The sequence below is a fragment of the Gopherus flavomarginatus genome, chromosome 4, assembly GCF_025201925.1.
Source record: "Gopherus flavomarginatus isolate rGopFla2 chromosome 4, rGopFla2.mat.asm, whole genome shotgun sequence".
Taxonomy (NCBI): domain Eukaryota; kingdom Metazoa; phylum Chordata; order Testudines; family Testudinidae; genus Gopherus; species Gopherus flavomarginatus.
In genome coordinates this window covers 56,104,939-56,121,137 of record NC_066620.1, presented here as the reverse complement: position 1 = coordinate 56,121,137, position 16,199 = coordinate 56,104,939, and the positions used below count along the sequence as shown (strand labels likewise).

At 41.9% G+C, this 16,199-nt stretch overlaps 1 protein-coding gene across 1 annotated transcript in view; it reads right to left on the bottom strand.

The window, feature by feature from the left end:
- The window catches only part of DNAH14 (dynein axonemal heavy chain 14), a 490,898-nt gene that overhangs the window by 79,701 nt on the left and 394,998 nt on the right, over window positions 1-16,199 (bottom strand). The window contains exons 66-71 of the mRNA XM_050948398.1: window positions 15,967-16,107; window positions 15,130-15,345; window positions 14,622-14,852; window positions 13,788-13,909; window positions 1,372-1,616; window positions 424-869 (exon numbers count right to left, since the gene is read on the bottom strand). Of these exons, the coding sequence (XP_050804355.1) occupies window positions 424-869; window positions 1,372-1,616; window positions 13,788-13,909; window positions 14,622-14,852; window positions 15,130-15,345; window positions 15,967-16,107 (1,401 nt within the window). The remainder of the gene's footprint in view (window positions 1-423; window positions 870-1,371; window positions 1,617-13,787; window positions 13,910-14,621; window positions 14,853-15,129; window positions 15,346-15,966; window positions 16,108-16,199) is intronic.

The window sequence follows — 16,199 nt, the reverse complement described above, 5'->3', positions numbered from 1 at the left end:
ATGTGTGTCAGTACTAATAGTGTAATATACTCAGAAAACACACAAAGCAGATATTTAAGGCAATGTCTACTTTACAGACTAGGGGTGTGATTCTCCTGCTTGAATACTGCTAGTGTGAGTATAAATAGCAGTGAAGCCACAGTAGCACTGGTAGAGGCAATGGAGGCACAGCTGAGCCATGCTGAGTATATATGGGTATGTACAGAGGGGGTCATACTCAGCACAACTGAGCCGTGCTTCCACTGCGGCTTCCCAAGCTATTGCAGGTACACTGATATTTATACTCATAATAGCAGTATGAGTCCATAAGCAAGAGACTCACACCCATAGCTCATAGTGTAGACATAGCTTCAGACACGAAGCTTCTCATAGTAATTAAGATTTATGAGTAAGTAACTATATTGTATTTTGGTGAAACCTCACCTTATAAACATTATTCGTCAACGTGTCAATTATTTCTTTAAGATGCTTGTTAAAGTTGTCTGTCTCATTCTCACATTCTTCCCAGTGCTCTTGGGTGAAATGCCTTTTTCTCTGCCTGCTAAGGGCTCGTACTGTTTCACATACAGAAGAAGTCGAATCTGACAGAGAAATTTGACTTCGCAGTTTATTCACCATATCCATAGATTCTACAAAGATTTTATGGAACCACTCCAATGAAAACTGATACATGTAGTTGATCTTAATAAGATCTGCCACTACAAAGTAGAGCACAGCACCTCGAGTTGCAATAGGGAGATAGTTTTTACGTGTTTTTTCAATTGCGGCCTCTGTTTTTGCTGATGCTTCTACACGCTCAAAAATCTCTTTTGAAGTAACTTTTGTTCTTTGTAAGTTGTCAATGAGGTCCTGGTCATCTAATATGTGTCCTAAAATGTGAAAAAGGTTTTATTCAAATTGAAAATTTGTGAACTAGAATGCAGCAGACAAATGAACACATTTTTCAAAAATAAGCCAGGCTGTATTTTATGGAGGTCACTTCATAAACTATCCCTGTAGTCATACATTTATTAAAAAAAAACCCCAAAACAAAAACAAAGTGTCACACTAAATGTAACTTATGTTAGTATTGTATTTCACATTATTTGTTTTTATATGAAATTTATTGTCTTGCTGTATAATTTATATTTATCTTAATACTTTATATAAACTGTAATGAAAATAAATGCACAGAAATAAAGTTATCTGATAATTTCACACACAAGAATTAATAGAAGAAACTGAAGCAAAAGTTTACTCTTTGCAATGCACATTAAGAACTTATCCATGTTCACTATCACAATACTGTATAGCATAGTAAGCAATTTTGTTATATACTTTCCTCAAACAGATGCACAGTATGTCCTCAATTTCTGTAACATTTTTGCTTACCTTCTGTTTTCTGGAGCAGTTTAAGTGACTTTTGTTCCAGTTCTCGGAGTGTGATTTGGTCAGCAAAGATACTCTCCAATAACTCACAACGTTGTTGCTCTAACTGGGGTGTTTCATGAATTACTACAGTGGACAACAGCTGGTCCTGCAAACCTTGGAATGTTACAGTGAAGTTGATCATTGTGACCACGTTACAAACTGAAGGAAGAAAATGGGGGTTGGCTTTTTGCGTCGTTATGTATAATCTGAAACCACAAAGCATTTTAAGTGTTAAAGGAATAAGTAATAATGCACATATCAACATATCTTACTCATACGTTTTCTTTCAATTTGAACTTCAGGTTAGGGATGAAGCACATTGGCAAGGTGAGGTGAAAGAAGGCAGCACTTTCTTTGATCACGCTTAAACTGTTCTGTGAATGAAAATCTATCTAAAGAAATATATTATGAGGGCATCCATCACAACAGGATTTGAGTATCAAATGTTTCTTGTCTAGCGCTTTCAATCTGGCATATTTCAGCAACACTAAGAACACTTTAAAAATAAATTGGGTATTGAGCTAGACCCTTGCAGAACCAAAAGAGGTGAGGTGAGGTGAGGTGAGGTGGCAGCAAAGATGGCTATACATCACTTTTATGTCCTCTTGATCCTGTCTGGGAGTTGGTTTGACTCCCACTATAAGTCAGAACAGCCTCAGGAATGCTCTAATTTTTTTCAGAAAATCAGTGATTTCTCTTCTCTCGCCCTAGCCCCAGCTTTATCCCTGTTAAATAGGAGAAGGAATGGGAGTTGTCTCACAGCCAGGACTGAAGTAAACGGTATAGGTATCCAGATTGTCAGGTGCTACCCAATGAGCAGTCAGACACCAAAAAGCTATTTTCCTCCACCCCATGGCAGACTGGGGCATGAACTGAAGATGCCACACTAGCATTTCAACCTGTCCCTGTGTGACCCTACCCCCTGATTAAGCACACCACACATGCCGATAAAATGAATTCCAAAGGGGTGACCAAAAGACCACCTAACAGACTGACCACATTTGTCTTTTGCTTTCACTCTGATTCTGTCTCTTGCAGGGGAAGGAGATGAAAAAGTATCTTTTTGTTTGTTTTGTTTGGAGGAATCTCTTGTGTGCCTCAAACGGGGAAGGACTGTGTAAGCAGTGTAAATTGTGGTCTGGGGGTATGCAGGGGATCCCCTACCCACAACACCAAGTCTCACTAGTCTCCTGATGTCATCAAATATCTGTGAATCCTACTGGAAAAGTTTCCCCTTCTTGTTCTGGGCCACATAAAGGCTGACAACGTACTACTGATATAGGTTATTCCATTAGCTCAAGGTGCAGAGGTCTATGCAGTGGATCTAAAGCAGAGGTGTAGCGAGCGCCCTCCGTACCCTCTGACCAGAGGGGGCCCCGCAAGGAAGGGGGCCCCTAAAAGTGGCAAAAAAATGTAAGGTATAACTAGGTAAGTGACATTTATTGACGCTATTGCATAATCCATGTCGGTTTTACTGACAAAACCGTGAAGTCATTATGATACATCATAATGCTATTGGCTACATCAGTTGTCTGTTGGTCAGTTTCGAATTTTAGTTGGACCCATTCAAAGAATGTGTATTTGCATTCATAATGGCTGTCAGTGGATAAATGTTATTAATTTAGTTGTTTAGTTTTTTATCGTTTCCAACGCAGAAGCGTGCTTTGTGATGTCTAAGGGAATGTATAAGAGCGGAGCTAGTAAACGAAAGGCAGCAAAAGATGCCAAGAAGGAACTTGAGAAAATTCCAAAGTTGTCAACGTATTTTGCGCTGCAATCCAACGTACAGGTACAGGCACATGAAATGGACGGCGCTAGCAGTGACGAATCATATCCAGAAGTATCCAGAAGTGCTTCAACTGAGGTCGAAGGTGAAGCCAGTTGTTCTACCAAACAAACTGTGACAGATATTCCAGCTGCTGCTGGGAAAGAAGTATCTGAATCTGAACCACTGACTGATGATCCAGGAGATTGGCTGTCTATAATATCGGACAGGCAAGTGTGTGACATTGTTGCACATGGCCCACCACAGCAGAATGAAAGTTACGAATTTCCATTTAACGAGGAAAGACGGAGGTTCACAAGTACTCATTTCTATTGAACCATGGCAAATGGCGAGAAAATAAGATGTTCATGGTTAATGTACTCAGTTCAGAAAGATGCCATTTTTTGTTTTTGTTGTAAATTATTTGGCACTGGCAACATACCGCTACGTCGTGGAACATCTGCTTGGAAAGCACTGTCAAAAAGACTTCAGCAGCATGAAACAGGCAAAGGTCATCAAGATTGTATGGTGAAATGGTTTGACCTTCGGTCAGGCATAGTAAACCGTACATCTAGTGACCAACTCGAAATGCAGGCTTTTCTGAAAGAAAGAGATTTCTGGATAAATGTTGTCAAACGCATGGTTGATGTCGTTATTTTCTTGTCCGAAAGAAACTTGGCATTTTGAGGAAGTAATGAAAAGCTCGGCGATCCTTCAAATGGCAACTTTTTGGGACTGTTTGAATTGCTTGCAAAGTATGATACTGTCCTCAGCGAACTTTTACAGAGGATTAAGAAGGCAGAGACACATGTTCAGTACCTCAGTCCACAGATCCAAAACGAGCTGATTCAACTTGTTGCCAGTAACATTCAAGAGGCCAACATAGCGCAGCTTAAAAAAGCAAAATATTATTCAGTTATTTTGGACTGTACTCCCGACGTGTCACATGAAGAACAGATGTCTGTGGTGTTACGCTTTGTTGAATGCAATGGTGAAGATGGTGTCAATATTCGAGAAGTGTTTGTTGGTTTTCTTAATGTTCATGATACAACTGGCGAGGGCTTATTGGAAGCGTTTCTTGAAAAGGCAAACGACTTAGGAATAGACATTGCTGACATGAGAGGCCAAGCTTATGATAACGGCGCAAATATGAGAGGAAAGAATAAAGGAGTTCAAGCCCGCATGCTAGAAATAAATGACCATGCCTTGTATGTACCATGTGGAGCTCCCACTTGGAATCTTGTGATCTCAGACGTGGCAAAGTCATTGAAATATGACGTTGACTTTTTTGGTCTGATTAACAGAATATACGTTATCTTTTCTTCTTCACCTTCACGTTGGGATATACTTCAAGAACATATGCCAATATCTGTTAAAGGGTTATCGGACACTTGTTGGGAGTCGAGAATTGATGCTGTGAAGCCATTGCGTTATCACCTTGAAGAATTGTGCAATGCTTTGTCATCTTTGCGAGAATATGCGCTGGAAAAGAAAGATGGCAATACAGCAACAGAAGCCGGTGCGCTTTTAGACCATGTTACTACATGGCCTTTTGTTCTGACTGTGTACGCGTGGTACGATATACTATTTCATATCAATAAAACCAGCAAATTAATTCAGTCACCAGATGTGTCAATTGACGTACTGCAGGCAGAAGTCGGTGCTACAATGAAGTTTTTGGAAGACTATCGAAATACAGGATCTAACTCTGTGGTCACAAATGCACGTGAAATAGCAGAGCATATGGGTATTGAGCAGGTGTTTCCAGAAACCACGGTGCGACGTAAGAAGAGAATGTTTGATTACGAATGTGCTGATGATTCGAGTCATCTTTCTGCCGAAGAAAAATTCAAATCGCAGTTCTTTCTTGTTCTCACTGATCAGGCCATATCTTCTGTTTCATCGTGATTTGACCAACTCGTGGAGTGGTATAAGTTGTTTGGATTTCTGTACAACGCTAACAGCCTGAAGCAGTGTCTCAGAGAAAATGAACTGGAGAATCATAGCAAAAATTTTGAAAGAAAAATGGGAGACATTGATGCCAACGAACTCATAATGGAATTGAATCGTTTTATTTATGTCGTCAAGAAAGAGAGAGGACTTGTCACGACAAACAATTTTTTAACGTACATATACAAGAACAGCCTTCAGGACATATATCCAAATCTTTGCATTTGCATCAGAATTCTTCTGACCACACCAGTTACTGTCGCTGGTGCTGAAAGGAGCTTCAGCAGAATGAAACTGATCAAGAATATCCTGCGCTCAACCATGACAGATGACAGGCTTTCTGCACTTGCAGTTATCTCAATCGAAAACAAGATTGCCAGATCTCTGGACTATGATGCATTGATTAACCAATTTGCGGAGAACAAGGCTCGAAAGAAGCGCTTTGCGTAAATATGGAATACATGTACACTGTAGGCCTATGTATACATAATATGAACCCTGTATATTGTATAAAATAAATACCGCATTCCAGTTTCTGCATTGTAAGGGGCTCCGGACATATGTTCAGAGGGGGCCACGTTATTTGTTGCTACGGCCCTGATCTAAAGATTCAGAACTCATTGATGACTCAGGTGGGCCTGCTCTAGGAATGAATACAGGTTGTATAGTGAAGGATGCTGCTGTCTGTATGACCTCTGCCCCATTTGCTGCAGTAGTTGGAAGTTGTGTGGTGAATGACTTTATGGATTGCAGGAAGAGAAACGATGGTCTTATGGAGAAGGCGGTTGAAAGCTGTCCTGGAGAACTGGAATCTATCCCTGCTCCTGCCACAGAGTTCCTATATTATGCTAATCATTTCACTTAAATGAAACTTTTCACAGGTGACCACTAATTGGGTGTTCTTCACTTTCTGGATGCCTGACTTCAGATCTTATGGCCAAATCTGCAGAAGTGCTGAGCACTCACAGTTGCCACTAAAGTCAAAGGGATCTGTGCTTTGAACATATAAAATACTATATTAAATTAAGGGTATATCTACACTACCTGCTGGATCGGCAGGTAGTGATTGATCTACTGGGGATCGATTTATCACGTCTAGTGTAGATGCGATAAAATCAATCCCCTATCGCTCTGCTGTCGACTTCGGAACTCCACCGTGGTGAGAGGCGGAAGCGGAGTCGACAGGGGAGAGGCAACGGTCAACTTGCCGCCGTCCTCACGGCCAAGTAAATCGACCTAAGATACGCCAACTTCAGCTGCGCTATTCGCATAGCTGAAATTGCGTATCTTAGATCGACACCCCCCCCATGTAGACCTAGACTAAGGTCACCTGCTGATAGCTTGTACCCTTCCAGAATGTTGAGTTCAGCAAAACTAAAACTTCTGAAAACACAGAAATATAGAGTTAAGGTAAATGCTCTCACAACCTTAGCTCTGTCCTCACTGGAACTAGCAGTAGCTACTGGCAATTATCTGAATGTACTCCAGCCGCATTCTCTGTGTTAGGTGTAACTGTACTGAATGGTGGAGGAATAAGTTGGAGCAGCTTGAAAGAGCTGAGATTGAGATATGAGGAGATCTGGTTCTGAGTCCTTCCCCAACCCCCTTTTGTGTTATCAAAGGAAAGAGATGCAAGTGTACCTGTACCTTGAGATTCCAGTCTGCATCATTTCAATACAGAATTGGGTAGGCTGTCTCAGTAGAGAGTACTGGGGTCTTCTTGCCATGGGTATTGTCATAGTGAGGGGGATATTAGAGAAGTCTGTGGATTTCATGATGGGTAGGAGAAAGTATAAGTTTAGGTGGTGACCTGTGTGCAAGTGTGAAGGGGCTGTAAAAGAGTATAAAGTGATTGTTAAATTTTGCAATTGTGGTATTCTGTTGGGGGAGTAGGCTCAGAGTTTGAGCGTAGGGAAGTGCAGTTTGCTTCTGTCCATTACCATGCAAAGACAGAGTGCAAGTATGTGAGTTATGGGAGTTGTGGGGGGGTCTCACTCAAAGAGGGCAGAGTTAAGGTTGTATGGGTGTTTATCTTAACTCTTTATTTCTGGAATTCAAAAGTTTGAGTTTTGCTGAACTCAGTGTTGTGGAAGGGCACAAGCTATCATCAGGCAACCTTAACTCTGCCTTACTGAAGTTTTTTGCCATTTAACTTTGTAGTTCTTTTTTTAAACAGAAAAAGAGAAATGTTGGTTTGTAGGAGTTAGTGCAGCGGTTCTCAAACTTTGGGTCGGGACCCCACTCAACCCCATTTTAATGGGGTCACAAGGTATGGCTTAGACTTGCTGAGGCCTGAAGCCTGAGCCCCACCACCTGGGGTTGAAGCTGAAGCCTGAGGGCTTCAGCCATGGGCAGTGGGCTCAGGCTTCAGTCCCCCTCTCTGGGGTTGTGTAGTAATTTTTGTTGTCAGAAGGGGGTCATGGTGCAATGAAGTTTGAGAACCTCTGAGTTAGTGCTCATTTAGGCATTTGTAGTTCTCACCTAGGTTTGCAGTTGATGTTACTGTGACTAGGTAATAATCAAAAGATATAGGATAGATATATGGAGACAATACTGGCATAGCTATATCATTGTAGCTATGCTGGCATAACGGCATATTGTAGATGCAGCCTGCATTGATGGAAGGGATTTTTCTGTTGGTGTAGGGACACCACCTCCCCTAACAAAGTTAGCTATGTTGACAAAAGCATTCTTCTATCAACATAGTTGCATCTACACTGGGCGTTAGGCCAGCATAGCTATGCTGGGCTGTGTTTTTTCACACTACTGATCAATGTAGCTATGTCAACCTAACTTTTAAGTACAGATCAAGCCCTAGCTTCTATAGTGCTTTTCAGCAGTAGAACTTTACATCATTAACTCCATTTTACAGATGGGAAGCTGAGGCAAAGAAAGTTGAAGTGACTTGCCCAAAGTCACTCAGCAGGCCAGTGGCTGAGCCAGGAATAGTCCCGTGTCTTTCCACTAGACCACATGATTGGTACATAATTCCTAAGAGCACCTCCCCCATCTTGAAATTTTGTTAGAGTGGAATGGGGATAATGGTCATGCTTTGAAATTTTGTCAATGTGTATTTGCTAACAGAGCTGATGAGAAAAATCTAACCTATATCTATGCGCTAAAACCTCAATAGTTTTATTACATGGTTGTTACAGTAGCTTCAAGCGTGAGAGAGAAAAATGATATGTCTCTCTCCTTCTCCACCTCCTGATCCCCTACCATTCCCTGGCACATATAGCCCTCCGCCAACATTTCCAGTTCCCCCTCCCCTTCCCATCCCATTAAGCCATTCGTTAGCATGGCAGAAGCCATCAATACGTAAGAAGTTGCTCCTTGCTGTCTCCTGCCCCATACTGCTGATTACAAATACCACAATCAGCACTTTCCTGGAGTATCCCACACTACTTTGCTTTGCCACCTGAGCTAGCACCTCACTTCCATTGCCTACTTGCAGATGGGACTCCTGCACCTACTTCAGCCATGCTTCCCCAGCCATGCCTCAGGTCCACCCAGTCTGCCCCTTCTCCAAACTGAGTCCGTCCCCCATACACTTTCAAAAGCTCCATCCCCACACAGCAGTGAAGTGTAACTTAACTATTCACTTTCTGGATTTCAGATGTCTAAATCTGTTACCTTCAGTTCCTCCTCCCCCGTGACCTCTCATGGAGGAGCAGACCAAGAAACTCAAACAGACCAAGAGGAGCAGTGTTCCCCAGATCCCAGAACACACAGCAGGTAGGGAGAGGGGCTCAGATCCTTGAACAGGGGTAGGGCTTCTCCAGATCCCAGCACACATACGGAAGGAGAGAATTCAGGGTAGAAAGTCTCCCCCTCCACTAAACTCCAATTACCTCTGGTACTCCCCACATTCTCCAACCCATCTTTTTCCCTCCCATTCCCTCTAATCCTTACCCTCATCCCCTTACCTGAGCACCCCAGCTTCTCTTCCCACCCCTACCACCCATTCCTATTTATCCCCCTCTCCAGAATACTTGTATTCTTCATGGCAGACCCAAACAGCTCCTCCCAATTACTACCTATCTTGCCCCTTAACCACCCCTACCATCCCAGTGTTCATTCATTCATGTAATTCATTTTCTTTTCAAAAATAGTTCCAGTGCCTTCTGAACAGTCTGTATTCAGATTATACTTCTCAAAAAATAAAACAAACACACCTTGATAAAGGCAGATTTTTCTCAAATGTTTACTGTTCATTCTCAGATTTCTACTCATGGAGGGTTTCAAACTTCAAAGTTGCTAGAATGTGAACTTAATGAAATGCTGTTTTTCCCCTGGTGTCTGTATCTTGTTGAAATGACCTATATTTGCATAGCTAACCCTACCCCCTAAACTGATAATCTGTATAAGCATGCAGGTTTTAGAGCATTTAGAAAAGTTGTCCTTTACACAGGAAGGGCTTCCCAACCTTAGCTAAAGAAGAGCTAGCACTTTATTATAATATTTTATGAAATTATAGGGAGAATGGAGCAGAGGGGCTCTACACATCCATCAGCAGTACAGCAGGCTCAGAGGGGTGTTAAGTGGCTCATTCATTTCAATGAGATTCTCAGCTGAATGAATAACCAATGCAGATAAATACAGCCTAAAACAATGGCTCTGAGAAGTATGACGCCCCACTCCCATTCATGTCAGTGGGTGTTCCCTTCCTTCCTCCCTAGTGCTGGAGAGTTTCTGATACGCATCAAGCATAATTGTTCTCAGCTCCTCACCCCAGTATCAGCACTGTGTTTTGGGGGTAAGCTCTGAGCAACATGTCTGTTCTAAGCTCCTCATCCACAGGGGCAGGGCTTTCCCAGGTTCTGGCTCATATGTGGGGGATAGGGAGAGGGGCTCAGATCTCCTTAGAAGGTCAAGGCATCCCAGATCACCTGAGGGGAATAGGAAATGGGGCTCAAGCACCTCCAGAACAGCTAGCTCTCTCCAGAACCTGGCTCATGAAGAGAACATGCAAGGGAGGTCAAACCCCACACATGGGCAGGGAACCCCAGATCCCAGGTCACATGGGGGGTAGGGAGAGCAGCTCAGAACATCCCACTCCCCAAATAGGCAAGCCTCCTCCAGAAGTTGGCTCACATGTGGAGGGGCAGAGAAAGGAGTCATATCCCTGTAGATGGGTTGAGGAGGGTCCCAGATTGTGGCACACATATGGGAAAGAATGTGGGGCTGACAAATGCCCCTGCCCCATCCTCTCCCACATTCTTCTTCTCAGTGTCACAAGCCCCCCTCCATTCTCTAGGGCAGAGGTTCTCAAACTGGGGGTCGGGACCCCTCAGGGGGTCATGAGGTTATTACATGGGGGGGGGTCATGAGCTGTCAGCCTTCACCCCAAACCCTGCTTCACCTCCAGCATTTATAATGGCATTAAATATATAAAAAGGTGTTTTTCATATGTAAGGGGGGTCGCCCTCAGAGGCTTGCTGTGTGAAAGGGATCACCAGTACAAAAGTCTGAGAATCCCTGCCCTAGGGCATCATTTCAGATTTTGGTGGGGAGGAGGGGGCAACTTTAAACATGATACCAAAGGCTACTTAGGCACCTGAAAACTCTAGGGTTTTTTTTGCAGATAATAACTTAGAAATTAGCTGATAGGAGTAGTGTATCTAATTTCTATATAAAAAAGAAGATTTAATAAATATTAGACCCACTCAGCTCTAATACTAATATGTTCTTGTGTCAAGTTACTTAAGGAACACTGGTTAGGTTTAAAATTTTAATGTATATTCTTTGTTACTAACTCTGGAATACAACAACTGAAAAAAATTGTAGAAAAATCTAGATTACTTTCTATCACTTTTTGCAGTTCATCAAGCTTGGACTAGATCATTTAACTGAAACATCCTGCTATGGCAAGGCACCATGAATTTATACTGCACCTGCCTGGGGCTCTAGAGGTGTTACCTCATTACAAATAATACACTAGAAAATAACCTTAGACAGAAGTGAAACTGACATTTCAAGTCACTTTCATAGTATTACCAATTCCAAATGTTCAAAAATCATGAATCAGGCTCACCAAAAATCATGTGATTGTCTTTTAAAATCATAAGATATGAGTTGGTAAAAATAACAGATTTGGGGTTCTTTTTATTTGCCTCCTGCTGTCAACCATGGCATCCATCCTGGGACTGTTTGCTAGAGTCTCAGAGAACTGGCCGCTTTGGTTTTGCTCCCATCTGTCAGAGTCCTCTTTATTGCAGCATGCAGCAGAGAAAGAGGCTGGTCTGCTGGATAGGGAGCTAGCCTTGAAAGACCTGGGTTCTACTTCCCTCCATGGACTTCCTCTCTCACCCCAGGCCAGTGCTTTAAGGACAGACTTTCAAAGGTTTTTAGGCACCCAAAGATACAGCTAGGCATCTAATGGGGTTTACAAGGAACCTAACCTTCTAAGTGCATTTGAAAAATCTCATTAGGTGCTTAAATACCTTTGAAAATCTGGCCTTTAGTTGTGTGTGACTCAGTGCCCCATCTGTGCAATGGGGATAACAGCATTGCTCTACCTCACCAAGGGGCGGGGAGGAGAAATAGGTTAGATTGTAAGGTGCAAACTCAAATACTATGGTGATGGGGCCACATAAGTACCACAGGTAGAGTGGGAACTTCTCTATACACCGCTAGCCCTTCCCTGGGTTTGACCCCTTCTTTTCACCTATGCTCCCCAAACCTCCCCCTTTTCTGAATGCAACCTAGGCTCAGTGCTTTGGTGTTTTTTTTCAGAGTGCCCCATGTTCTCTCTAAAAAAACCCCTCCTCCTCCCTCTCCCCTGTCCACGGAGGGGTTCCTCTTTTACAGGCTAAACTTCCACATCCTTAATTTAATTACCAGCCCTTTCTTATCTTAATCACCCTGCCTCCGTTTGTAAACAAAATACTGACTTCCTGCCCCAGGGGCACCTCTCCTCTCTAGAACTTAAATTGCACACTAATGCTGTTCTGTTGTTAAGAGCTCTGCCAGGGAACTAGCACACCTCCTGTATGAAACTGGGGGTAGGGGAAGCTACCACCCTTCTCTGCCTCCACAATTGGTATCCTTGCCCAATCCCCATCACCAGATCCCACAAACCCCTTCCACATTATCACCCACACCTTAGCCTCTACTCACCCTCCCCTCCCAACAAGCATTTGCTTGTGTAATTTATTTTCTTTTCCAAAAATAGTTTTAGCACCTCTGAATATTCTACTGTATTCACGTTACATTTTCCACAAAGTAAATAAAAATGAAACCTTTTGTCAGAGGCAGATTGGAGCAATATACCTCTTTTTTCACTTCAGATTTCTGCCCTGGGCCAGATTTAAACTCTCAGGATATGTCTATACTGCAATTAAAAACCTATGGCTGGTCCGCGCCAGCTGACTTGCGCTTGCAGAGCTCAGGCTAAGGGGTCGTTTAACTGAGGTGTAGAGGTGGACCACATCTCAGAGGGTCCCAGAGGCTCCAGCCCAAGGCCAAACATCTACACTGCAATTAAGCAGCCCCTTTTCCCAAGCTCTGCAACCCATGAGCCTGTGTCAGCTGGCACAGGCCAGCCCTGGGTATTTAATTGCAGTGAAGATATACCCTCAGTGCCTGGGACAGTGCTCAGATTCAATAACATATCTCAGAGCCACACATGTCCTGTAACACAGAGGTAATTTTCTAAATACTGTAGTTAGCCTCTCTCTTCACATGTCCAGTGTGATCCATTAGGAGTGTTAATAGGTGCATGAGCCTTAGAACTGCTTGGCACGTACCTAACTGGAGAAGCAAACCCTATTTCAAATAATATTTTCCCCAAAAGGCTGGTGGGTGCTACACACTCAGTTGAGATAACCCTGGAGCGTAACAGTAGTGTGATGATCTGAGCCCTGGTTTGAACTCTACCTGTGAACAAAAGTGTCATAATGTGTTTTCTGGGGGCTGTATCTTGTGAACAACTTGGTCAAATGGCCCCAATTATGGATCACTAACAGAACTCTGTGCCCCATGATGAACACCAAATTTCAAGGCAATCCTAGTAACCATGTGGATTTAGAGCACTTAAAGTCAAGAGAAAGCTGGTCTTAAGTTTAACACTCTGAAAAATCGGGGCCTAGGTATCTCAGATTGAGGACTCAAAATTAGTGGTTACTTTTGACCTTAATGTCTCTGTGCCTCAATGCCCCTTCTGTAAAATGGGGATAATACCACTCACTTTCACGAAGGTTTTGTTAAAATGAATTATTTAATGTTTGTGAAGCAATCACATACCACAGTGATAAGCACCATAAAGACCATGAAGAAACCAATTATTCTGTTTTCAGAGTAGATTTTGAATAGTGTGCAGTAAATAAGGCATGTGGCACACAATCAACAAAAAAGAGAATAAAAGATATTGAATAGCTACTCATTAAGAGAGCACTATCCATGCTCTTACTGAATGAAGCAGGGGTTCTGAGGAAAAAATATGTGACCATATAAATCAATACAGTATCATCATGGACATGCACAAGGGAGCTGAATTAAGATTGCACAGGCAACCTTAATTCTGGCATTTTCTAACTTTTGAGCACTTTACTTTGCTACTTTAATAATGTTCTTAAAATGCATTTTGAGAGTGTAGTTTAATATATTGTACAACCTAATACAATAGTAGTTAGAAAAAATTGTCATGGATGAGGTCAGTTACCTAAAGTTGTGGTTGTATTCAATTTCAGCATCTCCAATCCTGATGAAGTCTTTACCTCCTGTACTGTAGATTTCCTTTCTTAAGATTGGCTTTAAATTTGAATCCAAAGCTTCAGCAAGATCCTAAAACCCATAAATGTATTGTCTACATAGCAATCATAATGGTTAATTAATAAGCTCAAATAATTATTTAGCTTTGTGAGCTTGAAATCAGATATACACCTTGCATTTTATCATTAAATTTAACTTCTGGAAGGATATTCATATCCCTTGTGCCCAGCTGGGAACTCCCCTTAAAGAGGGACCCAGGGATAGTGGGTTCTAGAGATGACCTGTCAGTGAGACTCCATTGGAATCACGCCGCCTAGTAATGCAAGTGTGGGGATGGCAAGGACACAGAGCTAGTGCAGAAGCACAGGTTCTCAGTGCAGATGGCTCTGGCCTTTTGATCCCATAGGAATCCATGTAGCTGACCGAGACTTTCTCATAGGTATGTGGTTTTACCGAGAAACTGTCAGTGCTTATGGCCAGTTCTCCATACCAGTTTTAATGCAGTGTAACTCCGCTGACATCACTGGAGTTACTACTAATTTACAACAGTGTCAGTGAGGAGAATCAGGTTCCTAGAGTTTTAGACAGATATTTATTATTAAATTTAAATAAATAAAACTACAAAGTAGTTCCATCGCTTCCATCGCTCTCCTACTTTCACACCTTTGACAAGGGAAATTAACATTCAAACGCATTCTATTCTTCTTACATTTATAGTTTTCTGATGGGATTTTTTTCCTTGTTATTTACTCAGAACCCCCGCCCCCAAATTAAAGCAAATTACCTGTAGCAGAATGGAGTTTCCAATTTGCATGGCATTTTCTAAAGTTCTTAAGTAATTGGAATCAGAAGCATGAATTTGTTGTAGCCTGTCTCCCTCCATTTGACAAATCCATCTGTAAGCCTGTTTCTGTGGATCAATTAGTAAAGGCCATCGTTGTCCATTCTTAACAAGGATAGCATTCTCAATGGAGTACTGGTCGAGAGGCAAACCTTCATTTTGCCATTTACTGACCTAGAAAAGTTTCAATTTTCAATATTTTTACATTTTTGACAATCCTTGTTATTTCATGGATACATTGTTTACAATTAACTACATATAAAGACATAAACAAGGTGATGCAACAAAACACAACGATCTATATTGTCAATCTCACTAAAATACTTGGACCTCTGAATTTTACTCTTAGTAGTCAAGTTTGGAATCAAGTGTTCTGAAAGGCGGAAGTCCTGATAAAGCCTTTGATGTAAAAAAATCAGCTATGCCCCTCACCATCTGCTCATATTATTACCTCATTTTTTTCTGTCATAGCTGTTATTAGCGAATAATTTGGAGACACAGGAACGATGTTCTCATTACACAATCTCAGACATTCATTTATTAGCTGCTGACGATATTCTGCTGATAACACTCCGCTGTAGCTGATGCATGCTGCTGAAACAAGGGCATCACCCATAATACCTTGCAGCCTTTCGTCCAGGTTATTAACTGATTCTTTCCATCGCTCCTAACACATCCAAATGAAATATTATCATTTACAATAAAAATGTACCTGTTTTTAAATGTATTTAAATATGCATTTTTAATAATGTACTATCAAAGTTTACTATTTACAATTATGTGGAATAGGAATTGGGAGTTTAATTAAAGTGACAGTTGCAACTCTAGACCAAGGAAAGGAATCATTACTGCAGCACCTCAAAACCTATTAATCATAATAGGGAAGGCTTCCTCCTGCCCTGCAGAACAAGTCATAATAGAGGAGGTCTCTTTCTGCCCTGCAGTACAAGGGATTGGAAATACTGTTGTACCTGCTGGAGGGAGGAAACTAAGGTGCAGCTATTGAAAGGTAGGAAGATTGGTTTTATTGGGCAAGAATCCTCAGAAAGGCAGTTCTTCTCTTCTGCCCAGGGCTGGGATCTAGTTATTAAACTGGACAGGCCAGCACAAAAGGCCACAACACCATGCTAAGCCATATGGTAATGTAGGAGAGGGGAAGCACTATCTGAAAAGGAGAGGCAGCTTCCCACCCCTGAAAAATGTAGATGAAGTAGAACTCCTATGACAGTCTTATGCTTGAATGTTCTGAGGCCAAAAAGTGGACAATACAAAAAATGAAAGGCAATACCATCTCATCCGCCAGAGCTGTGCTTAATATAGATGCTCTGTGTAGACGCTGAGTTGCCAGTTGCTTTCGAGTTGCTAGCATTTCTTTCTGGGCTATGCTCTCTTGATAGCTTGCCTCTAAATTGTGTTCATGTTCTTCAATCTAGTAATCAATTGGCAGATAATAGATCAAGGTTTTTATTTTTTATTTTGACTAAGGGGTGCCTGCCTGCCATGTATTAGACTTAACAGATC